At 51.4% G+C, this 26,440-nt stretch overlaps 1 protein-coding gene across 5 annotated transcripts in view; it reads right to left on the bottom strand.

Annotated features, from left to right (window-relative positions):
- Window positions 1–26,440, bottom strand: part of RALY (RALY heterogeneous nuclear ribonucleoprotein) — a 119,697-nt gene that overhangs the window by 10,339 nt on the left and 82,918 nt on the right. For all 5 annotated transcript variants that reach the window (XM_048072514.2, XM_048072513.2, XM_048072516.2 and 2 more), the window contains 2 exons: window positions 9,918–10,182; window positions 5,420–5,492 (listed from right to left, as the gene is read on the bottom strand). In XM_048072514.2, coding sequence (XP_047928471.1) covers window positions 5,420–5,492; window positions 9,918–10,173 — 329 coding nt within the window. In that variant the 5' untranslated portion in view covers window positions 10,174–10,182. The remainder of the gene's footprint in view (window positions 1–5,419; window positions 5,493–9,917; window positions 10,183–26,440) is intronic.

The raw sequence follows: 26,440 nt of genomic DNA on the forward strand, positions 1-26,440 counted from the left end.
CCTCCCCTTCTGACCTGACTTGTGGACATGGTACCTGCTGGCCTCAAAGAGCAGAAACAGCTGTCCCAGCAGCCTTCCACCCAAACGCTGTGTGATCTGCATTTATTCCCTGGTATGCTTTTCTCAGCTGAAAGGGAAAGGCAATTCCTACCACGCCAACTCTTGCTGGAATCTAACCAGCGTGTTCATATGGACAGAGGAAATGTATTTTCATGTGGCATTTCAAGACTGATAACTTGATTTTCATTCGGCCCCAGGATGAAACTTGGAAATATAGAAAATGCTATAGAACAGCAGCTCCCCTCAGAACTTCAATCTATTTTAAACACCAAGTATGTTTGACTCCAATTCTGTTTGAATCCAATAAACACAGAATCAAATCAAAATAGGATGTCATTTGAAAGGAAAACTGAACAAGGGTGCTTCTACAATGTCAGGCTCTCACTCTTCTTTTTGTTTCTTTAGGTGCAACTAAAATGAAATTGATACAATTCTGTAATATTTGTCAAACCTGATGGGCTCTGGTGAAATGCTTCTGGCTAGCTCTAACAATGCCACCAATGTTCTCTGTATCCACAGGCAGCAGAAGACAGAGGTAACCTCTCCGTAAAGCTCGCGGACTCTGAGTGGGAAGAAGCAGGACCGCCTCTCGCTGGGAAGCTCACTTGAGACCATGGGGCAGCTTTAGATCATTTCCTGATGAGTGACACAAAGTTTAGGGGGAATTTGGCACAACTCTGAAACACCCTCATTGCTGTCATGCTTCTGGGACTCAGCCCGAGCCGGCTTTTCCTCCAGGCCCCATCAGTTGGGGCGTGGACACTACGGGCTCAGCACATGGCCAGCAACTCCTGGACTTCTGACTTCCCCAAAGCCAGAGGGATTCATCTCGCTGAGCTTCAGATGCTGGGAATGTAATCACATAAATCCAAGCCAGGCTGAACATACGTGAGATGAGTCCGCCTTAGACTCAGGGCAGCGTGGGATGGCAAAAACTCTGACCCCAGCCTCTTTCAACACCTGCAAAGCATGACACAGCCCTCAAAGAAGAAGGCAGCGGGCTTAAGTCAGGGATTTTTCTGAAGTCTGTGACTGTGGGACGCTGCTATAACATGAGTCAGGTCACAGCTTAACAGACAAAGCCAGTCCTGCAGGAGGCTGTGAAAGGAGGGAGGCAGTGGCTGGGTGCCTTTACCAGCATCCTTGGAAGTCAGGTGCAGAGGAAAAGTCAGGTCTTACAACAGGAATACAGAAGAATACGAGTAAAAAGCGAGTGCCTAGCTTCAGTGGTTTACCTGGAACCTGTGTGCTGACAATTTCACGGCACATAAGATACACCTTCCTGAAATGGATGGATCATTATTCAGTGAACTGGCAGGGCCTCCTTTGTGTACAGGAATAATTTCTGCCATTTTTCAGTCAGCTGGTGACATCGTGCCCTTTACTACTAGAGCAGGGACAATCAGAGAGAGAGGCAGCAGAAGCCTATAAGGCCATGGCAAGTAGCATGATGCTTCCAGCTCGTGATGCATTTCTTCTGCATTGTTTTCCTATAGCAATTAAACAACATTTATAACTGAATCACAAAGGTTCAAAATCCACACATTTCTAATTGAAGGGCAATTGTTTTTAGGTGCTGCATTTACATTACATTTGTAGTGCCGTTTCTGAGCACACACCTGAACAGTAAACGTAAAGCTGAGTGGCTGTGCTTTTAATTACCTGGCTGGCAGCCCTGCACTGATAATCACAATTGACATGTTGTGCTCAGCTCAGATCCTCCTATTAACGATTGCACAGTCTTAATTATTGCAGTAGTAGAAACAATATCTGCTGAAACGCTACTTGGAATATCCAGCCATAATTAAATAGTGAGCTTTTAAAATCCTGCACATCTGGTGTGAGATTCTTTTCTCCTGCAACTAGCTAAAGTAGCAGGAAGCTGGGAGAGAAATGCTGGAAGGGAACACAGCAATTCCAAGATGCTGGGTCTGCAGAGGCGCTGGGACAGCATGCACCAGTCCTCTTCACCAGTGCTGGACCCGACAGTGCAATTGCTCACCTCCTGCTCTGCTCTGGGGTTGCTTCTCAGCCCTGTGCATGGGTTTGGCACCAGGGCTTACAGGGCTGTCACTGATCCGAGCACCACAGCTGAGACATGGGAGGAGTGGGTCAGCTGGCTGCAGGTGGTTCGACACCAGCTTTTTGACTGCAGTGGGTACAGCAAAGGACGCAGATGCCAGCTGGGCTGCGAGGTCATTGTTCACTTGCATCCACGGGCTGTGAAGGTGTCTGCGGAGGTTTGTGTCCACCGAGCTGCTTGGCACTTGGTGCCCCTTGCAAGACTTGCTTAGGTTGTCCCAAAGCTGGCTGTCCTTCGGCTACAGAGCAACATGGGCACCAACACCACTGGGACGGGCAGGGACCCATGGAGAGCCACAGCACTGCCCACCCCAGCGCCCCGCAGCTGGTCCCACTGCAGAGCCATCTTCTCTGCACAGCCCCCAGCAAGGAGCAGCCAAAACACAGCATGGCAGGGGCACTGGCACCGACCTGGCTGGGGCCCAAAATGCCCCAGGAAACCCTGTCTGGATGTGTGCTAGGCAGGTGAAAAATGTCCTGCCAGAAGGCAAACGGTTTTGAGACACAGCATGTGAATACCTGGGGGACATGGTCAAAAGACAAGCTCGTTTTGCAGCCAGCCTCGCTAACTTGTTTGCAGCATTTCCAGGCATGTTCGTGTTGAGCAGCGGTGGCCGGGGCATAGGTCGGGGTCATGGAGGGGACTTTCTGTGTGCAAGGAGATGCTCGGGCAAAGGCACAGGCTGCGGGAGTGTGGCCCTGAACGGATCTAGGCAGAACAGTGATGGCAGCAAGGCTTTACACTGACTGAAGGTCTAGGTTTTGTAGAGACATCTTAGAAAACTCATGATGGTGTGAACCTGGGGTATGTTTTACCTGCTAGAGGTAGATGGGAGACTACATCCCAAGGGATTTCCATTAAACACCCAAATATTATCCTGGGGCTGATGGATCAACTAATACTGCCACCATTTTTGCTTCCTCTGTGTCCAAAATGAGATAACCCTTGCCTTGCCTTCTGTAGTACTTGATTCTCTCATGCAGAGTTAGAGTTAGGCAAAATAAAATGCAACCATTGAAAAACTAATCTTAGGTGTTTAACACGGCACTTCTATAAATGATAGTGCTGTGATTTTTGATGTCTAACATTTAGAAAAATTTATGACCATTAGGAGAAGCTATAACCACAGCTCACTGCAAACCTGGATTCCTGGCTTTCCATGAGGTATCATAAGTTTTGCTAATCCAGATGGCAAAGTTTAAATCTGTCACCAATCTGGGATGAAATATCGCTGAAGCTCAGAGCAGTGTAGTTCTCTGGCCCATATTTTAGCATATATTTGTGGGAGGAAGCAAACTTCTCTCTCTTCATCTACGTGGCAGCCTGGAAGTCTGAAATACTGGTCATTCCAACAGGAGAGGATTAGTAGTCAAGGAATGGATGAGAAGTAAATGCTGACAAAAAATGCTCTTTATCACATGATGTATGGAATGAAGTGATTTGCAGTACGGCTACCAGCACCACGCAAGTCATGCATGTGCAAATAAATAGAAGGATTTGTGTCGTGCCCATTTCCATACGTCAGTGCAGATGATGCACAGATGCACATTTTCCCCCTGTAAATCCAGAGGGCCAAACTCTGGCTAAGGGCCAAGCTGGCTGACATCCACAATAAGCCTTCTGAGTGATTTGCAGCCAGCGTGAAGCGCGTGAGACCCAGCTCGAAGAGCTCGGGATTTCGGCGCAGTTTTCTGGGGTCTTTTGTCTCAGAGTGTTTTTGCAGGTGGAAGCTCTCGGACTGGCAGCCCAGGTGCCCCATGCCATCTGTCCAAGGGAAACCTGCAGGAAATGGGTGATGCTGCTCCTTCTCCCAGCACTTCTTTCCTCGTTGTAGCTGGGGAGACAGAAAACAGCTGAGCCAATGCCAGCTACATGGGATACCCACAGTCTGCCTGGTGTGGCCCCGGTCACCCTGGGAGCCTAGCAAAAAGAGAAGCTGGGGCTGCTGGACCACGGGATGCAGGGGGCAGATGTGATCCTCTCAGCTGGGTCTGGCCAGTCAATAAGTCCTATGAGCCCAGGTGGGTGGCAAAGTGGGGAAGGAAGTGCGGGTCCAGGATGGCAGGAAACGTTTGCCTGGTGAAAGCTGCAAAGAAAGAACTCAGCTGCGAGGCCCAGGGAAGGACTCAGCAGGTGCCTTGGGGGTGTCACAGGAGGGTTTCGGAAGCTCTGGTGGGTTTGCCTGTATCAGAAGCACGTTGCTACTGCTAAGGTTTGCCATGTGGTTGCACACTGGTGTTGGACTGAGTCTTGATCACAGTTTTTTCATTTCTCTTTATCCCTCTCACTTATTTTCTTTTCATAGAAAAAGCCACAGTTCTCTCATGATTTTCTTTTGTTGTAACACCCATCTATAGCCCTGATACTAATTTTATTCCCAACACCACACATTCTAAATCCTGACTCAGTGCCCCAGTCTCGATACCATGAAACTGGTACAAAGATCATGAGAATTTAGAAATAAAACACATTTTGGGATCTTGTTATTTGTTTTTTTGGTTCTCGAACCTGTGGGGCGCTCTCAAAATACCTTTTTAAGTTTTCCTTTCTGTAACCTCAGGAGCAAGAACATAATGAATTTCTCCCACACCCCCACGACTCCAGGCGGTGAGGCTTCAATGAAAATCTTCAATTATTGTGAGAATTATGATGAAGTCTCTAGAGTTGGCAACAGTGGCACCGAAGGCTCTGACATCTGTGACACCCTACATCTCCCACAGACCTACGTCATGTACCATTGTCCCTTCTGTCCCTTGTTCTCTGCCCTCTTCACTGCTGCTGCCAGCACAGGTTCCCTCAGGGCCTCTCCTGGCCACCTCCTTGGTCCACCTCCACTTGTTGCTCCAATGCCTTCCCACCTTCTTCCTTTCTTGTCTCCCTTTCTGTGTTATTCTTCTCTTGCCCCTTTTCTCCAGCATCTTTCCCTAAATTACCCCTGTTGTCCCCAACACCTGGCAAGAGCCACTACTGCCTGCGCTCCTCCAGTGTGCTCCAGGCCCAGCACGGCCCATGGGCCAGGCCATGCCCAGGTGCAGTCTCACAACACCACAGGTCTCGGCCAACCTTGGGTCTGCCGTGTGGCTTCCTGCTGGCTCTTTTCCCTTCAGCCTAGCCCTGAGGGGTGTTGCAAAGGCCAGGCTCAGAAAAGGCCACGGGAGGAGAAAATCTGAATGTGCACGAATGGCCCAGGGGGCAGTTCAGGAAAATCAGCCCTGGCCAGAAGGAAATACCTGCCCAGAGACCTCGCTGCAGGGAGGTGGCACAGCGGAGACCTACCTGTATAACGCGGAGGCTGCTCTCTTCAGCCCTTTAGGTCTGTTGGGTTTGGGTTCCCCGGCCATGTTGATATCTGCAATGAACAAAGCTGCAGCGTTACACGGCTGTGCCCACCGGGAGCCGTGCCCGACCGCGGATCAAGGCAAGGTCAGACAGACCCACTGCGCTCCTGTCTGCCTTTAGCTGGTCCCTGCTGGGCACACATTCCTGCACTTAGCAAGCCTCTCCCTTTTCTTTTACAAAACTTCTAAGCACTTATTTTCAAAATCAAGCCCCCTGGACACGATCTAACCCGTGTACACAAATTCAGGGCAGGCTTCCCAGGAGAACTCAGTGCTGTTGTGATAAAGCACAGACTACAGAAAACTGCTGCATGCTGCTAACTGGTAGTTACGATTTACCCCTTGCTCCTTCTAGAATAAAAATGAATGTTAAGCACAAGCCACCCAGGCATCGCTTTGGACTGGGATGCATTAAAAGGTGCACAGAGTGCAGGTGCACGCCTGCAGTCACCCCAGTTGATCTCGCAGGCACATCTTCAATGAGGGAAGGTGAGAATGAGCTGCTCTAATCCGCAGAGGAAATTCCTCTCCTCGGCTTCACTGTCAAATGTGCTTTTGACGTGAGAATAAACAGATAGAGCCAATTTCATGGAACCTGCAAAGAGCCTGGCAACCCAGTGCTGACAGCGACCACAGGTCAGCCTCTGTATAAGTGCCTCTGGGCACGGCAGATCCAAGCACATGAGGCTGGATGTCCTCAGGTAGCCCAAAAGTACCATTTGCATGGGGCTGGGCATGGGCTGCCCCACAGCACTGGTGCAGGTCTGTGTGCTGAGCCAGCTGCACGGGCTGCAGCCTCTGAGGTGCAGGTGGACCTGAAGATGTACACCTGGGGCTCAGGGATTGTGGAGCTGGGATTGCCAGCTGGGGGATTTAAGTTCTCACCTCTTCAGGACTTGCAGGATATGCTGTGAAACTCAACAGGCTTATATCCTAGTCCTACCAATCACTGCCTTTTTCACGCTGCATGAAGTGAGCACGGGACTTCATGGGGAAATAATGGGGCCCAGCTGAGCTGCTCACCATCAAAATAAACAGCTGGCAAAGTGACCAGAAGTAAGTGCTCGTTTTCTTTGCGGCCTTTCACCCTTCATCCTTCATCCAGAAGAGTGTTGAGCCTGAACAAGGATGTGCATGGAAACAGGCCAGCTCTGAGGGCAGCTGCTGCCAGTGTGGGCCTGTTGGAGCAATGCAGTGCTTTTGGCAATGCTATAAAGGAAGAGAGGAATAAACTTTTCTTTGGTGCATCCCAGAACACATCCCTGTTCAGCTCCAGTTCCCCTGCTGTGAACCCTTTCTGCTGTCAGGGTGCATCTTGCCAGCTGCCAGTCACTTTTCTTGCAAAACAGAACTAATGACAGCACCATGCTGATCAACACCCTTCAAGGGAGATGCAACGGAAGCCCAACGGTGGATAATGACAACAATTAGCTCAATTTGTTGGTACGCGCTGCTAGAAATAGCACTACAGAGCCTTCATCAGGGCATGCAGTCAGAGCAGGAAATTTGTACTTTCAACCCGTAGTGGTGATGAGCAGTAAGATCCCCCGGGATTCCCTTGACAGTGAACAAGGAGAGACAAGAGCTCAGCATGCACACCAGCCTGGACAGATTTTGCAACCCATTGCCATTCTGGCTCCCTCCTCAGCATCTCTGTATCCATCTGCTCAGCCCATGGCAGTATATGTGCCCTCTGCTCATAACCAGGCATCTCTGCCCACACCGAAAGCGGAGATGGCAGGGCAAGCTTACTGGTGTGGATCCAGATTCCAGTGCAGAGCTCCCCCACTGAAATGGTGATGGCCTCCTGCAGTGGCTGGGCTGTCCACAGAGGTAGCCAGGAACTGCCTGGCAAAGCAGTCCGTGACCCACGATGGGCTACAGACGTGGCTTCCAGACACCTCCATTTCGTGATGCATCTTGCTGATCAGTTAAAATGGAAGCCTGACAGTATGCCTGTCCACTGATAAAGGAAGAAGAATCAAAAAGACAAGATGGAATAAATGCTACTAGACCACCTAGCTTGAGAGCTGACCTTACGTGACAGAAGACAGCTAGAAAGATGAGCTGCTGCCTTGCTCATTTGTTCTGCCATGGCATCAGAGATGGCAGGGAGCAGATCGCTGCTGGTGCTCAGGAACAGACAGAGGGCTGGGCCCCACGCCACCGTGCAATTCCCACAGCAGCGCAGCCAGCTGTGCTCCTGGAGGGAGCAGGAGCCACTGACAGCCGCAGTCCTCCACCTGAGGGGCTCTGCAAGTCTTGGCTTTTCTACAGTCTATTTGAAGGGGTTGCAAGAGCCCTAAGGGGAAGCTGGGTGGAATACGTGCTCCTTGGATTATGCAAACTGTGCCACGTAGTGCCACCTGAACTGGGACACCACAGCTGGCGCCTGGCGTGCAGGAGTGGCTCTGGCTTTGGGTGGGGACGCTGTGCTGCTGAGGGACCTGCTGGCAGTGGGGACAGGAGGCACTAGCACACCAGTGCCCCAGTATCCCCGTTGGGGGTGCTTTGCCCCTGCACCGGGCACTGTCCTGAGTGTGTGGGTGGTGACTCCCCACGACCTCCTGCCACGTAGGATGCAGCTGCGATGGTTTGTGCCTGCACTGGATGGGCCTGGAAAGGGACATCGGTTCCAACAACCATGGTCGAGGAGCTTGGAGGACCAAGTGTCACAGCCCGAGATGCACATTCAGAACCCTCCTTTTGAAGCTTGACAGTTCTGGTTGTATCCACGGGTTCCGGCTTGAAGATGCTAGTGCCTGCCAGGGCAGGAAGCAGGTGGGCTGGGGAGGGCAGTCCTACCACGAAAAGAGGCAGGGGCAGCCTCTTCAGCAATGTGCCTATTGTGCCCCCTGCCTGTCCGATCCCATCCTTCCTCTCCGCATCAGCACGGCCTATGCGGCCGTGGCTGCCTCTTTTTGTGCCTTCTTTTGTGTAAAGACATTTTCGAACCACATTGTATGGCATATTCACCTCTTCCTTTCCGCTGGGTTCTACGGAAAGGGGAGCACACCCAGGTTTATACCGGGCCATGGATATCATAGGAAAGCACGCTGAGCTCCTCTGTGGCAGGACGCGTTCACGAAGAGAAGGCAGGTGAAGGGGAGACGAGTGTGCCCCTGCTCCAGCAGGCGTGCAGCATGGACCTTTTGCAGCACGCCAGGCCTCTGGAACCGGCACTGAGAGGACAGTAAGAGGTCAGACTGGTGTCTGACTGGAGTGCCACTACGGGCTCCTTGGCTCCCCAGCGCCTTGCTCTCATGTCGACCAGCCCTGTGCACGTGGGCAACGTCTGGGCTGGAACAGCTGGCACACTGCCCCTCACCTCAGCCCGGCTTTGTGCTGATGGGAAGAGAAGTAAAGAAAAGTTTCTGGTATTTGAATAAACCATGGATGGAAGCAGCACACTGGCTTAAAGACCAGACCAAGCACGTAACTTCTTTCTGACTGCTGTGCTGGAAGCAAAGTGGGAATGGGCTGCAAATCGCTTTCCTGATTGTCCAGTGACCGCTGCCTGTAGCAGGCTAGGAAATAACAAATTTTCATTAAAAATACTGTCTTCAGTTCCAATTCTCAGCTTAGAGTTGGTGACAAGGGCTTCTCAGCATGTGACCCTTCAGAGCAATCTGCAAAATAATGATGCAGCTGGGAGCAGTTGGGGTGGTTTTGTTTGTTATTTCTTATCACACAGCAGCACAGAGGAGAGACTGTCACATATCTGGTGGGGGGAGAGTTACCTCATTTAACATCAGCTGGCTAAAGCTAGTCTGTGATAGTCCAAGCGGGACTACTGCCTCTCTTGACAGGCTAAGGCTAAGGCTGGTACCTCCATCCCAGCCTGAGCCAGGTGTCCCAGGCTCAAACCCAGAGGAGCCTGTCTCTGCTGACCACAGAGGATGCCCAGGTAATGGGACACAACGAGACACCTGGCTTTTGAATGGTGAAAGAAGGGGAGATGAAGTCTCTTGTCATGCTAGGGGAACCCATACAGGTGCTGTGCTGCTGTCATTTCGGTCCAGGCACCCTGAAATTAAGGGTTCCACACCAGTGTCTTCAGGGCTAGGCTTTTATCCGGATCCCCCACTGCCTCTCCTAAGCCCAGGCAGTGCTGCAGTCACAGCCCTGCGGGTGTCAATGTGCCCAGTGGCCACGACCAGCCTCACGGTGACTGCCACCCCTGCGGGGCCCAGGAACCTTCATCAAGTCCCCGTTGAGCTGTGCTGTAGGACAGCTTTGTTGCTGGTCTCCAGCTCTGTCACAGCCCCGCCTGTGCCTGCTGGGTCACTGGGGGTTGTGTCTGACCCCCTGACCAGCACCGGACCTGACCCTGACCTGCAGCTTGGCCTTGGACCGGCCATCCCTCGACCATCGTTCAGGGATCAGCCCGTCCTTGTTGCACCTGGAAACCTACAGAATCTGAAGGAACGACTTACCCAGTGTCTGGCCAGCAAGCACGCGCCCGTTCTCTCCCAGGACCGCGGCACGTGCGTGCCTCTCGTTGGAGTACTGTACGAAGGCATAGCCCTTGTGAACAGAGCAGCCCACCACTCGTCCGTACTTGGAGAAAATGGTCTCCACATCCGACTTCTTGACCACGGCTGTGTTGAGATTGCCAATGAAGACTCTGGAGTTGATGGACTTGGGGTCATTCTTGTTCGTGATGTTGCTTGTCTGCACCTTCAATGACATCTTGAACACCTGAATGAACAAATGGGGAGTCAGGGAGGTGCGCAAGGGAATCTCCTGAGTCCTACAAAGAGAGGTGGGGGATAAATCTCCCAGCAAGCCTGGAGCAAGGGAACCAGCTCCTCAACTTCAGCTGGTCTCTGGAGACCTCTCTGTGTTGGGGAGGGGACTCTGTCACACACAGAACTCAATGGAAATAAATGTTATTTATCAGGCTGATCCTCTTGAGCGTAAGCTGGTTGCTCCTGGGGGACAAAACAGTATTTAAATACATTTTACATCCAAATAAAAGCTTGAATGCTATTAAAGGAAAGCTTTTACCTGCCTATACTTAATTACAACTCAAGGACTGCTCTTTTTACAGCAGTCTGCATTCAGCATTTGTGCTCGTGCCCGGCTCCTGTGGCTCCCCTCTGCCCAGCACCCCCCGGAGCAGGCTGGGTCTCGCCGTGCACAGGGACAGCCCTGACCCTGCAGGGCTGCACCTGCGGCTAGGAGAGGGCTTCGTTTTCCTGGGTGCACACGAAGAGGTTTACGTGGCGAAGGACCCCGCGTGCTCCTAGCTGATACCTGGACTCTCGCATTGCCACGCTGGGCTTCGAGCTGAATTCTGTGCGAACAGGAGGTGTCACTGTTAGCCTGGGAATTGCAAGCTGCCTGCTTGCGCCTGCTGCAACCCGCTTCGCACAGCTGCAAGGCAATACCCTCCGTGTTCCTTGCCTGGGGTGTTTCACGGGCAGCCCCCGAGGAAAGGCTTCACCTCTTCTATTCTCAGGACAAAGAGGAGGAAGGGACAGGGCTGGGAAGTATAGTAAGACAAATCTAGTCTTGCTGCCTATCAGGCGGCTTGCTATTGTTGTTGCAGCCAAAATTACAGCTGTCCAAAGATACCAGTTTGATTTTGATCTCTCAGAAACAGAGGGGCTGTTTTGGGATCGCTATTGAGCACTGCACACGCACAGTGTGATATTCACCTGGGAAAAGGCAGCTCAGAACTGGGGAAGGTACTTACTTCATGAGGCACACCGTGGTGTTGCTCTCCCCCAGGTCCCCCTGGCTCTCACAGAGCCATCCCATCCCCTCCCAGGGACCCCGGCATCTGACCCGATGTGGGCCTTCGGCTCTCCAGGCTGAAGAAGCGGGTTTGTCTGGGCTGCCTGCCCCAAGGCAGGGCCAGTGTCTGTCCCCCGGTCCTCGCTGGGCACAGAGGCACTTCCTGACATGTGCTTTGGAGTTGCACCAGGACTTTCAAAGAACCAAAGTCCTCCTTCCCCTTCTTCTCCTGCAAAGAACTTCTCCCATAGGACACAAACTCCCCGGTTGCTCCTCTCTCCCCCTAAACCTGCAGGAGGAGGGCAGGGGGTCACTATCCATGCCACCCCTTCACCAGGTGTGCCCCATTTTGGCTCCTCAGGTGACGGATGTCCTTCTGAAGGAGGCTGCTCAGCTACCGGCCCCTTGGGACACCCAGATGGGCTGCTTCTTCCTATAGTCCATTCTGCCTGACGGCTTTTCTATGCAGACAGACAAGCATCAGTGTTTTAGGGCTTGTCACCGCTAGCTCTCTATATCCAGGATCTGCAGCTTCAATGAGGCAACCGAGGAGAGTTGCCTGACCCAGAAGGTGCCTGCAGCCAGACCCAGGCAGACAGGGAGACGGTTAACACTGACTGCAGTCACTGGCTCTATCCGGACACGCTGGGGCTGCCAGACCTCTCTGCCTTTTGGATTCTCAGAGCACAAAGGACCAGGCACTCAGTTCCTCTCATCGTTTAAAGCCAGACCCAACAGAGCGCTGGGGACGCCTGGCAGGGCAGATGCTCCACGCGGAGCAGGGGAGGACGTGACCGTGCAATAAATCTTACCCAGCTCTCACCCCCGTGATTTTATTAACCTGCCATTGAAGCTGGAAATGATCTCCCTGCTAAATCCAATTGAAAAAAAAAAAGGTGGACTTTGAGCCTGGCTCATTACATTTTCCTTTTCACCCTTACAGATTACAATAGCCAGAGACTTTTATTGTATTATTTTTAAAACAATTCCTAGCAGACACAGTGCTCCTAAAATCCCTGGAAGTAATAATTAAGAACAGGATTTTTTTTTTTTTCCCTAGGAAATTGCCGTACTAACCCCCCCTGGGACAGCTGAGGCTGTGAGGGACCTTCAGGAGCCTGCACACGCAGAGGGTGCCCATGCCCTGGTAGCCCTGGATGTTCTTGCTTCCCAAGGATGTGCCCGACCCGCTGAGCATCCCTGGCTCTCCCTGCCCCGTGGTGTCAGCAATGTCACAGGGCACTGGCTTCCCCGTGTAACTTTACTCTCGGTGACTCCCTTTGCTGATGTCCCCGTATTTCTACCTCAGAGCAGCTCTGCCCTGGTGTGTGGTCTCCAGAGCTCTCGACCTCACACCATCCTTGCTTGTCTGGCAGAGATTATGCAAGTCCCCAACCCCTTCTGATAGCCGCCCACGACCCTATGTGCTGAAGCTAAATCCGAGCCCTGCAGAGCCAGCAGCACTGCGCTGGGACGCCCCTGCCCTGCTGCAGCTTGTTGTGGCACCCGGGGCTCCCACCTGAGAAACTGCAAGAAATTCTGGGTGCCTTTAGGACCTGCTGTTAAAGCCTGTCTCTCGGTCTCCTGTGTGGTCTCCCTGCAAAAGCGTCTCTGAAGCTGCCCTCGTCTGGGCTGCGATGGCAAAAATGGGCATTTGCATCTTCCAGCTTCAGCACTAAACAACCCAAAACATAACCCCGGCTCTCAACACCTCCTTTCCGCACCCCGACCAATTTTAAGCCGCTACCCCTAAAGGTAGCAGCTTAAGGTAGGGTTTCCCTAAAGGCTGCTACCCCCTTAGGGAAACCCCTAAAGCTTCGTTAAGCCCAAACACTTCCCCAATTGTGGCGAGCCCAGAAGTGGGTTATTTGCATCCGTCTGATCTCTGGCCAGCTGTTTGCAGCTGTAAACACCAATTACATCAGTGCTGAGCTCCTTAAGCCGGCGTGGGAGGGATGTGGGTTAAGCTGCCTCCGTGCAAAGAGTGCGCAGAACAGAAAGGTCTGGCGGGAGGTAAATCAGGGTAAATCAGGGTAAATCAGGGCTTTTCCTCTCAAATGTAGAGGGCTGCCTCCTCTCAATGGGGACAACATGACTCGGCTCTGCTGCTGCCAGTGGATCTGGTCCACACTCTTTGTCTTCTCTAAAAACAAAGGAGCTGGATGAGGATGTTTCTCAGGTGGGCACTCAGGTATCATAAGTATCTTCACTTTGAGGAGGGATAAATTGCCAGGAACAACCCCCTGACATCTCCTTCATGAAGGCGAGCCATGAAACCCCCCCCTTTTACAGGCAGGAACCAGATAACCCAGTGACTTGAGGAGAGACCCCTGAAGCCCTTGCGAAGCCTCCAGCTCCCTCTGCACTGCCCACCCTGAAGTGTAGAGGCAAGACCGTGCTCCCACTCTCAGGTCTGAGGCCTTCATGTCTTCAGCCCAAACTCCTCAAGCACCTTCCTTATCCTGTAGCCACGCTCCAGAGGGTGCCAGTGGTGAAGAGTGTCACTGCAGCACCCGCAGGTGCTTCCCTTGGGGATCCATGGCAGCATCTGACAGACGGGGGGACAGGGACAGGTGGCAAACTGAAGGTGAGGCCAGGTGATGGCCACATCATTGGGAGGACTTGGCAGGAAACCAACCCAGACCCGAGGGCTCTGCAGATGAGATGCTCTCCGAGTGCCATCTGCCCACTGATACCTGCCCCTGCCCCGGCAGGGATGGAGCCACAGCCTCAGCCACAAGGCCCGTGTCCAAGGCTGGGGTCCAACCCCAAGGTGTCGAGCCCCATCAGCGACATCCTGGAGTTTAACAGGCTGGGGCCAAGCACTCTCCTGCGGCCCTCACACAACACCTGCACTCCTGGAGAAACCTGCCCCCTTTGCCTTTTTTGCCTGAAGTGTGGGAGACAGAGGGACACGGCCAACCTCTTTTCAGTGGTCTGTGGGGACAGGACAAGGGGCAATGGCCACAAAATGGAGCCCAGGAAGTTCCGCACCAACATGCGAAAGAAATTCTTCACGGTGAGGGTGACGGAGCACTGGGACAGGCTGCCCAGGGAGGTTGTGGGGTCTCCTCTGGAGATATTCAAGGCCCGTCTGGACGCCTACCTGGGCAACCTGCTCTAGGGAACCTGCTTTGGCAGCGGGGTTGGACCCGGTGATCTCCTGAGGTCCCTTCCAACCCCTACAGTTCTGTGATTCTGTGATAATGCCATGTAAAAACCCGCGGGAGCCCCCACAGAGCATCTTGGCAATGTCTCTGATTAGAAAGATATATACAACAGAGACACGTACCGCTGGTGATGTGTTAATATTCTAATAACTACAGCTGTCTTCAGGGGACGCATTTTCACAGCTATTATTTTACTTTTCCACCCCTAGCCCCGGACTGCAACAAGCCAGATCTGAGTCACAAAAGAGAGTAAGAAAAAAAAAAAAAGTAACTTGCAATGATACTTGTCACTTGGACATAGGTAAATCAATCAATCCTTCAGCTGTAGACCTCAAAGGAAACAGAGGAAACATTAATACGAGTATCTCTGCTCTCTGGAAGGGAAACTGAGGGACAGTTTCCTTCCAGTTACTAAGGAACGCTGGCAGTCTCGGTAGATCTTGCCATTTTTCTGGGAAGTCCCTGACATTTGCTGTTTTGCTTAAAGCTTCAGCTGCCAGGTTCACGTGATGATGTGAAATCCCACTGACGCGTCTTTTTGCCCCCATGGCTGCGGGTCCCTGGCCATGCTCCCTTCCCCTCCCTGCAACCTGACCCTACCAAAAATCCCCATGGATTCAACACCCGACTCCGCACGGCACAAGGAACCTTTTGGCGGCTGCCAGGCTAAGCAAAATGATAACCCTTAAAAATAAAAACAGTAAAACACAGTAAAATAAAATAAAATAAATAAAATAAAATAAAATAAAATAAAATAAAATAAAATAAAATAAAATAAAATATAACCCCCAAAGCCCCAGGAACCCTGGTGCAGTTTCTGGGGGTCACAGCAATGGGGACTGCCTGGGGCATCCCTGGAGCCCCTGGGCTGGATGCTGCTGCATTCGAGGCACATGGGTGCCTCCAGCAGCATCCCCTCCCTGTTCTCCTCACGTCCTAGGAAAGAGCACAGCTGGAAGCAATGTCATGGTCCCCACTGCCGCTCATGTTCAAGAATCCCTTAAAGATATTGATATTCAATCTGGTAGCGGCCCAAGGCCAGAGCTGGTTTACTTGATAAGCCATTTTTCCTTCCTGCTTTAAGTGCCTTGCTGCACAGATTAGCTGTTTAATTGAGAGCCAGGTGTCTAAAAACCCCAGAGGCCTTCATCTTAGTGATGAACTGTCAGAGAAGAAGGCGGCGAAGAAAAACAAGTGAGCCCCACCACTCTCTCTTTGCAGAAAGCTCTCTTTATTTGTGTGACGGCGACACGCAGGCAGGCTGTTATTTTCCTCTTATCATGCTTGTTCACAAAACGGGAAACATGGTTTTTCATCCTGTCCCTGGCTCCGTCCAAGTTTCCTCAATTTGGTGACTTTGTGCTCGGAGGCAGGTGACGAACAAGGTCCTGCAGAGACCTCGGGGAGGGGGCGCGGGCAAACCTGCTCCTTGCGTTGCTGCCACAGCCCCGGGCTCCGGGAAATGTTGGTGTTTTGGGGTGCCCCGGCCAGCCAGAGGGTCCCCAGCACCAGATCTGAGGGCTGGAGGTGGCGTGTCCCTGAATCCTCCATCTCCCTTGCTGGAGGAAGCCACAGCTGTGCAGCTTGGCTCAGGTCTTTGTGCATCCCCTGTATGCTCACACAGGACACAACCCAACTCTGCACCACCTTTTGGGGGTTAACTCCCTGCTTCCATCCCAAACCATTAACACCCATACATCTTGCTGGCACGGAGCCCCTGCATTATTATTTCTGGGGAGGAACAGGGCCATTAACCCACCCCAGCACCAACAAGCTGGGGCAGCTGTTGCACAGCGATGGAGCCATTTCTGACTCAGACAGCCCTTCTTGTATCTGAAGAGCAGTTTTAAAAAGAAATGCCCGCTGCAAGACACGGGGACTCCACTGATTGCCTTGGCACAGACCCATCAATAGCACAGAAATGCAGATGCATCTAAAAGTAAACTTGCTGCTACCCCTGGTGCCAATCATTCCTCCCGCGAGACCTGGGAGTAATTTGCTGGTGAGTCCCCACACACCGGAGCCGAGCTCCGAAGCACTGGTTTAATAACCATCACAAGCCCTACAATCTTTTTAATAGCTTCTGAGTCCCCAGCAGCTCCTCCACGGAGATCCAGAGGGTCTCAGCCTTTCTCCTGGAGAGTGGAGCTCCCCTTTGTACCGTCGTGTGGTTCAATAAATAGAATAAACTGGAAATATACCAGTCCTCGGGTTTTCTGGGGAAAATGGTTTTGATTCTCCCACATGTGATTGTTATGGGACCAGAAGGTTATTAAAAGAAGGGGGTAAACAAAGATGTCAAGTTATTGCACTACTTCTGGACCAGGGTTGCTGCCTGTGGGGAAATCTCTGCTATTCCAAGCGAGCTGGGAGGGCGAAAAGCTGGCAATCAGCTCAGCGGGTTGGGTTACGGACTGGTGTGCTGGGAAGCTGCAGGTTCCCTTTGCAAGTCCGGAGATGGAGGAGGCACTGAAGACGAAGGAGCCCACCGCACATCCTCCCTGTCCCCTGGCACTCGAGGTGTTTTAGCTGGAGGACGTCAGCAGTGAATCGCTGCTTGCTCTCCACCAAGCTCTCAGGACTGAACTGATGGGGCGGGCAAGGGGCTGTTGCCTGCCCTCCATCTCCTTCAGCCCTGCTTAGATGGAAGGTGCATCCAACCTGGGTGGTACAGAGGGAGACAAGAAGCTACTGAGCAGGAGAGCGCCAAAACATCAGCTCAGTCTGGTTCATTAAAGCACATCTGCTGTACGATGCAGAAAAAATAATCAAGAGCGACACCATGATTTTATAGAAGATCCCGAGTTCTGCAGGGCTCTGCCAGGAGGGGGTGACTCTGTCCCACCGTCCCACCTTGCTGTAGGTGCACTGGGAACTTTTACATTGGCGCATCCTCTCCTGGAGCTGCCCTGGGGCTGGCATGCCTGCAGCACACTGCAGTAATTACATGTGTGTTCACGTCTCCTCTTAACAAAGCATGCAGGATGGTCAGCAAGGGGATGTCTGAAGACTCCACCTGACCCCAAATCAACCAGAGATGGAGCTTGCTCCAAATGGTCAGCATTTACTCCACTGAATCAGTTTCCTTAACCTCTCTGGTTTTGTGTGGTTATCTCCACAAATTTGGGGCCCACGGCAGTTGACACAGGGTGCTCCTGCCCAGACGGGCGGATGCTGCGTGCATAGCAGCGTGGACAGAATGAGCTGCTTTATAATCTTCCTTCAGCTATCAGTCTTGCTACGCAAAGAGCCTTCTTTTTAAATTTTTAATTAAAACAACAAGCCATTTTGAACTGGAGAAATACTGCCAATCCTTTGAAAACACGGCCCTGATTTAAATTTCAGTGCAACTGGCAAATCCCTCATAAAGGAGCAATAAATAATCAGTAGCTGTTTTAATAAGTATTTAATGAGTTGTTAAACTACAATGGTTACGAAGTCTATCAGGTCAGCATGCAGTTTATAGCTGTGGCTCGTAACCATCTGTCCTACATAGAATTCATGCCTATGGAAAGCTTAAAAATCTATTTGTCAGGGACTTAAATCCCAGTAAGTATGAAAAAGGCATGACCTATGGCTTGAAACCCTGAGATAAATTCAAGTGCAGCAGCACCAGCCCTGCCCACGTGTCTGCCCGTTCCCTCGCTGAAGCCAAGCGCTGCCCAGCCCAGTGCAGGTGAGTGTGGCCGTGCTGGAGCTGGTGGGCTCCTGCGGGCAGGGCACGGCTCCCCCGGGCGAGCACCTAACCCTACGTAAGCCCAGAAGCTGAGCACATGGACCTGCTCCTCACCTTGGGCTCACGATGCTCGGCCTTTACCCCAAGGCTGCTGATCTGTGCCGGCTTTGGAAGCAGTGCTGTCGCCCACCTGCCTGGCAAACCAAGGTCTCTCCTTGGAGGAGGACTCCCCGACATGCCAGCGCTGTCCCGCACAGCACAGGGCGGCAGCGAGGGGCGTCCAACAGCCCCCTGCCCCTCAGCCCAGCCCCTCAGCTCTGAGCTCAAGTTCTCTGAAGATAAAGCTGTCTGCTGGGCACCGAGCAGGGTCGTCACAAAAGCAGAATCTAGGCCGGAGGCTGGCAGGTATAAGCCTCATCAGGTTAAATTTGGGTTTCCACTCCCAAGCTAACAACATGCATTTAAAACACGAGCAGAGTCCTGACAGCATAACATCCCACTCCCCCCACCCCAAAACAAACAAACAAAAAAACACACACAAACCCAAACAACCAAAAAAAACTCCTAAAACACACTATCAGTGCTGTGCTAGAAGCAAAAATTTGGGCATGTTCTGGAGCCTACGCAGACCAGCCTACGGGTTTCAACCTGTGAGACGCAGCTCCTCAGCAGCTCTTTGTCTCCCTGAACGTGGGCTCCCCACTCACACCAAACTTTTCTGGGCTCTGCTTCTTCCATGGATATATTTTTTAAATGAAGGCATTTTTCTCCTAAAAAAAAGAGTTCATACCATCCTTTGATTGCAGAGTATGCAACAAGTACACTTTTCAGGAGTCTCTGCTTCTAATCGTCTTGGGAATCTCTTGTGAACAGACTCACATTCTTTTTGACAGCAGCAAAATAAATTTTAAAGGTCAATTGAATCAGATAAGCCCAGTCTGGCAGCACTTGCAGATGCAGAATTCCATGGATAACATTTACGTTATGTTCAAGAACAGAAACAAAATTCTTTGGAGGAAAGAAACTTTAAAAGAAAAAAAAGAAGAAGAAAATGAAAAGGAAACAGCAATTAAATAGAATGTCATCTGTAGTCCCACTGGTGCAAAACCTGATGATTACCTACTGGGCTATGGACAACAGTACATGTATTAATCTAATTAAAGCCCTTTTTTACAGGCATCTGAAGCCAGCTCATTAGTGTGTTACCGAGATGCTCATTAATGGCTGGCCATGACTAATTTCTTGAGAATTATACTTTAATTCTTTATCATTCACAGCCTAATGGGAAAACACAATGTTTCCATCCCCCTCTCCTCCACCTGCGCGCATTGCAGACAGGTTCCCATCAGCCGCCTATTGACTTGATGTTCCTTAATGAACAGCCCCCCACACCAGCCCAAATGTTGTTTTAACAGCAAATGATTTATTCATGAGGAAAGTGGGATCTTCAGCCAGCGAACTTTCTGGGAACTTCCTTAGCTTAACGAACTGGCACCGTCGCTGCTGCTTTTTGCGGCTCTCTGACGGCAGCAGAGAGGTTTCCTGCGCAGGGAGCATGATGCTTTGGCTGCAGAAGAGCTGCCTAGCCCAAACCAGGAGCCGGGTGCTCAGGTCCTCAGCTCAGCCCCCTCTGGCAGAGACCCAGAGCACCCTCTGGCTCCAGCACAGGGCAGGATGCTGCAGCACCCCCTTCGCTGCTGGCTCCTGCGTGGGGCACATGTGGACCCTTACCCCAGGACGACGCTGAACTAGGGGGGAAATCTGGGCTGCAGGTGCGACCCTGTAATGATAATTTAATCACCCATCAGGGCCACACCGCTCCTGAAGAGGAGTTCCCAAAGGTGGGGCTTCGCTGATGCAGTTGTCGTCATTCACCACCATGCACAGCTGCTGCGTGCGATGGCTCCTCCAGTGTGCAAACGCCCGGTGAGACGGGTCCTGCTCTCCCGGGACTGCCGCGGGAATTATCACCATTAGCACCATTGAGGCCAAGTGCTTGCAGTGGGGGGAGCAGAGCCTGGGATGGGAAGCCTTAGGAGCTTAGAGCAAGAGCATGATACGGGTCCTTGGCACACTAACCCTCTATTTTTCAGCAGCTGAGGTTTTTGACATATTCTTTTCCTCTCTCAGAGTCAATTATCAGCTGACTGCCTTTGAAAATTATTTCAGACACTCTAAATACTCAGAATGACACCAATGATTAAGATACATATCTCTGTACAGTCAATGGGACGTGGTCTCCTACTTCACTGGCAGTGGGATTTGCTCAAGTCCGTTTGCCTGAACGCTACATCGAAGGCTCTGAAGAGACTGGGGAGGCAGTGGCACCCTCAGCCGAAGGAAAGCATCTCAGATGGGAGGGATGAGTGGTATCCTGCAGCCAGCGGTGATAGGACAGGGAGACCTGAAAAGCAACTGAGCTGTTTGGGGTGAATGCTGTGGGAAGACCTATGTTGGCTACCATTACCTTTTCTCTTTAAAAATAATAAATCCTGCTCCCTGTCTACTCATCTTTGCCTCTCTGGTTCTACACAGATGCACAGATTCAAAGAAAGCCCGGCTTTGTGATGGGGACACCCGCTGCCATGTGCCACGCTGCCCTCTGCATCTGCCTGCCTGATGCCCACGGGCACTGATGGTCTGGCCACCTTCCCACTGGTGTCAGCGGGTTTGGGCCAGAGCTGGAGATGAAGGCATGTCATTTGCTGCTCTAATTCTCCATCAATAACATCAGTAACGTCCTGCCAGTGACAGATTCCCTCTTGTACACTGTGCTTATGGGTGATGGCTCAGGACTGCAAGGACTCAGCTCCCCGCCGGTGCTGTTCTCGCCCCTTCACACTGCCAGCCCTTCTCCAGGCACCATCACCTTCCCCTTTGCAGCGTTATGCTTCTTAAGGGGGGTTAAAAACACAGGCCCCTGCTTTAGTAATACAGGAAGATTAGTAACCCATCATTGTTTGTTGATTACGGTCATCCTTTCCTATAAATGAAGTTTAAAAGTCATTAAAAGATTTGTCAGCTGTGACTTATGAGCCCTTCTTGCTGCAGGGGAGTGAAGCATTGACAAATGCCCTCCACCGCTGTATCATCTGTTATGTGTTAGAAGTTGCCGTGTTCCAATTACCAGGGACCCACTGAATCTGTAAACGAAAAGCAACTCAAATATCCTACGCAGCTGCTGGGACCATTAGTCAGAGCTGGCGGGTTTCACTGCGCAGCGTCAGGCTGAGAGGGAGTTAGCAATAAATAACACTTTGCATGTGTGCAGGGCATCGCTGGCTACCGCACGTGGCTTTATCAACGTTAATTATGCCTTGTGCCTGCTTCTGGGGAGCTGGGTAATTCCTGGTTTCCCACGCAGAAGACAGGGTTGATGGGCTGCAGGATGTTGGGCCCCTGGGAAATGACCAGCATCAGATGGCAGGTCAGGAGCAGAAGCACGATAGCCCAGCTACCATATATATATATGTATATATATATGTATATATATATGTATATATGTATATATATGTATATATATATGTGTATATATATATGCCATTTTATATATATATATATTTATATATATATATTTTTTATATATATATATTTTTTTTATATATATATAGCCATTTTTTTTACGAAATAAAAAACTACCAGCTTTTTTTTTTTTTTTTTTTTTTTTCTTGCAGCACAGCAGCAATGGGTACAGCCAGTGCCCGGCCTCGTCTGCCACTTGCAACAAAGCATTTTGCCCTGGAGCAACCACTGAAGCTGTGATGGGCTCAGTGCTGTGCCCTGGGTGCCAGCAACCCCAGTGGGCAGCGGAGCCTGGCTTGCCTCACACCCTGCCTCGGGAAGCTGCTCCACCAGCCTTCTGGGGGGCCTGGGAGGCTGTTCCTGCTTCCCACGTCCACTTTGCCCTGTTTCACGTACATAACGGAGCACCAGGCTTTGCTTGCACCTGTCCACAGAAACACTGGCCTGTAGCACTGGGACCAGTTACGGCCCTGCTGGGGGAGCTGGAGCACAAGTCCACATAAAGCCCACCTGCGCGTCAGGACAGCATCAGGGGGGAGGAACGTGAAGCACAGAGTCTGTGCTTGCTGGGAGAGCAGCAACCCCGTTGTGCGCAGTACAGGAGATGTGTTTTGGGTGCAGGACACTGGGCCACCTTTCCTGTCCCGGCATGGCCCCGTGTCTCTGCTTTGGGATGGGGGCACCGCTCCCCGCAGCCCACCCTGATGGAGGCAGCCAGCCCAGGCCACAGTGCCCTGCAGGGGCAGGGACCAAGGCTGGCAGCCAGCCCTCACCAGCTCCACGGGAATGCTGTAGCTCCTTTACAACACGGGCTGCTCACCTTGCCCTTCTCAGGGGATGCTGAACAGCTTTCCTGCACCAGACGAGCACTCTTTCTGCCCCCACCACGCAGAGCTCCCAAATACTCTGGAGAAGTCAGGACCAAGATCCTGGTCCCTGACCACGTAGGGCGGGAGAAGCTCCCTGGGCCTCACGAGTGCCCTCCCTCTAGCCCTCCCCTGGGGACCAGGCCTGGCGTGTGGTTTACGTGCCAAGCTGGGACCTACCAGGATGAGAGCGGGTCTTGGATCGAGATCCGAGCCCACCGCTGGGAAGGCCACGCGGCAGATGTCACCGAAATACCTGGGTGATGCAGGGGGAATGACATCGAGCCTCTTGTTAACACAACAGCTTATAAAATCAATTAGATCACATTACATGCCAATTTGGTCCTCATCAAACTTAACCTCCTCTGTGAGAGGGGTAATGGTCCGTGGCAGTTTGCTGCCTATTTGGCTTTAATTTGTTGGGCACGGTGGAAGGAGCATCGCAATGGCTGAGCTTGCTTTCCCAGGCAACGAAGCCTCTTCCTGGCCTTGAGAAGAGGGGGAGCACCACTTGGACACCGTGCTAGCAGGCAGGTATGGATGCCTGACTCCTGGGTTAAGGCCCAGCTGCCCCTCACAACTCCCTCCACATCATCAAGGAGGTGGTTGGTGGCCCAGGGCAGGGGTAGGTGAGGGGACACGAGGATGGTGACCAGGCAGCTTGGTCCCTGTCATCAATAAGGGAAGTATGGGGTAGCAAGATCCTCCACCCTGACATCACTTGGTCAATCTAGTAAGATCTAAGATTCTTCCCAAGCTTTTCCCTATCTGAGCCCATTGGAGGTGTCCTGGAGGAGTGACGCCAGAGCAGGGTTGCGGTACCGCAGTTGTGACTTGGTCACGGGGATGTCATGAAGGACCAGGCCGCTGTGTCAGGAACTCTGTGTCCTGCATTTGGCAGTGGCCAACACCTAACCGCCTCCCGCAATGCCGGTAGAGAGGACCAATGTTCCTCCTGGTCTGGGCAACGAGCTGCCTTGGTGTCCCCTGGAGTGACCGGCTGACATCCACGAGGGTTGATGACCTTCCATGCACCCTCGCTGCCCATGCACAATAGCAGGCAAGAATTTATCCTGCCCTGGGTAACACACCCTATCCAATCTCACCTCCTGTGAGCTAACCAGCTGCCTGGGGCTCTACCATCCCTGACCCACAGATCTTTGGAGGCTTACTTGAGCCAGCATGACTCAAACATGCTGTTTGCTTTCCTCACCATGCAGGGCATCTCTGACTATCACCAAGAACTGTGAGCAGGAACACATCTGTCTGGACATGGCTGCTCCACAACTACTCATTTTAACAGTAGCAGTCTTTGGAACAGCAAAAGAAGAAGAATAATTTCATTTTTGTAACCTTGAGTTCCCCCTGCCCTGCTTGGATGAGTTTGTCTGCATCACTCTCACCTCCCAGGAACTCAGACACCGTGCTGCTACTACAGCAGCGCATACCAGGCATCTCTCAGATGCCAAAGGTTTCGTCTCAGTTCTTGGATGCCCAGGGCTTGTTCCAGTCTAACAGTTGACGAAAGCCCCCAGGAAAGCCCCATCTGCTAATGGCCCTAACAGATAACCCCTGGGTGGCCAACCTGCATCCTCCAGTCAGTGCTCCTGTGGAAGTGCTGGCTGAGCCGGGTGCGAGGCGCGCTGCCCCGTTAGGCCGGGCGTTGCACCACAGCGAGGGAGTTCACCCTGTTCAGCCCTGTGCTGCCCCGTTTTTGGATGAGCTAAAAGCTCATGAAGTTAAACCGGGAATTCAGGCCGGTTTATGAAAGCTCCACGGCTGAGCGTGGCGGGGTGTCAGCCAGTCCCTCCTTTTCCACTTTTCAAGGGTGCTGGTTGTGCACACACTGACGTACCTGCCCAGAGCCACGAGACGGCCAAACCCTCGTGATACACAAAGTGCCTTTGTCTGTCTCTGGGAACGGCAAGGGGAAGGTTTTGTAATTTTATGCACTTATATTTCATAGAAGAGTCTGAAACATGCCAACATCTCTCTACATCACCGGTTACTGCTTGGAACTCACTACTGCAGAACACCATCAGTAATTTCAATAGAGATGGAGAAATCAAGGATAATTCATTTTTAAGTGTTTTCCAACCTCTCATCCACCCTAAGACTTTAATTTTGATAGGTTGACGTGATAGGTGTTTTATTCTTTGCAGCTGGAGTGTGTAATGGAAAAAGGGAAGCGCTTGGTGTTCACATTTCATGACTGTATTGGGAACCCACTGCATTTTCTCATGGCACCCAGTGATATTGTGAGACCTTCTGATTTGATTTTGCTAAAGGTAACTCCCGCTGTGCATTTGCAGTGGAGAACAGCAAACGCACCCTAAATACTTTGGCAGGAATAAAAATAAAAGAAAGTTCACTTAAAAAAAAAATCTCTTTTTAAAGCCAAAATAAGGAGGTGAGGAGGGCAAGACCAGATCCTGAGCCCACGAGGTTGGCGAGAACTCTCCTCATCAGCTGGTGCAAGGCAGGTGATCTCCGTGAGCTTGGAAGAACTCTCTCTGTGTTTCTGGAAGAGGCGGGGTGGGCTCAGGAGGCTTCACCAAGGTCACCTACTGAACGCATCGGCCCTTGGGGGTCTGCACTAGGCTGCCCCAAGGGAATTGGTCCCATGCTGGTGGGAGTTCGTGCTTTGCATAACTGGCTGAGGATGTCCCAGCCCCGGGTACATTCTGCAGCTCCACGAGACCAGCACCCCATGGGAGCTTTTGGGATGGACTCATTGTGAGCACAGCTGGACCAGAGATGTGATGGTAAAAAAGATGGCTTGCTTTCTGATACCTGCAGCTTCAGCTTTTATCACATCAGGCTATTTAAAACATTTTTTCCCCACAGAGTAGGAATTCACAAGCAGTGATGTCTATCTTTCTGGTTTTGCAGTGTCTTTTTTCATGGCCAGCTGACCTCTCGCTCCTGAGCATGGAGGACTAAATATCACTGCACTACTTTCCCGAAGTTAGGATTTCTTAACTTGGTCCATATGGCTCAGATATACTTTGTCTCTGCAACTGGCTGCCAGTCCAGGAGGCCAACTGAAACTGGAAGGTGGACATACATGCCATCAGGGCTCTGCATTACGGGTGCTGATCATCCTTAATGTGAGGAGGTCAGAACCTCGGCCTTTCAAGCACCCATGAGAACACCTCACACGGGAAAGCTGGGAGAAATCCTCTTTCTTTCACTCTCATTTTTAACCCACCTATGCCCACATTTGCATAAAGAGGTTGGTTTTTTGGGTTCAATATAAAGGCATGAAGATTTGATCATGGTTGCAAATTACCTTGATGAACAGAAACCTGTAAATGCAAATGATGACAGCGATAGCTGCTATATATAATGTCTTTAAGATAATTAATGTCAATCAACATACACATATAGAAAACTGATCTTGTCAAAGCATAGCAAGATCATACCACAATAAGATCCTAAGTTCCTTGTAGAGAGTCAATAATAGTATCAATGTGATAAACTGAGACTTAAGTTGTCTGACTTGGGGACATGCTTTTGTTGAGAAATCTGAACACTATAACATCATCTTGGACTAACATCCAGCTAAACAGAGAGGTCTCCATGTAGAACTCTGAGAGGAAACCAACAGCACGCAGCAGCTCCTGGTATCTCACCACAAGTGGGTTTTGCACCCAAGAGGTTTTCTGTCTTTAGTAATGATTTGCAGGAAGACATTAAACCATCACTGCTGCTGTCTGCGGGTGAGACAAAACTGGGGGAAGCGGAGAATAATAAAGAGAGTGGGTCACAACCAAATGCACGGTGCCTGGAGTACAGCTTGTGGGCAGGACACACGTGGTGAGGCGACCTGTTTTGGGTAGTAGAAACTTAGGAAAGTCTTTGCGCTTATTGTGGAAAATTAACTGGACCCCAAAGAGCTTATGAAGTGCTGGGGTGATCAGATGAGGCAATGCTTTGAGGAGGCATCAATAATTCTGCTTTTGGCTCTGGTAGAATATTCC

The sequence above is a fragment of the Anser cygnoides genome, chromosome 16 (assembly GCF_040182565.1).
Source record: "Anser cygnoides isolate HZ-2024a breed goose chromosome 16, Taihu_goose_T2T_genome, whole genome shotgun sequence".
In the NCBI taxonomy this organism is placed as follows: Eukaryota; Metazoa; Chordata; class Aves; order Anseriformes; family Anatidae; genus Anser; species Anser cygnoides.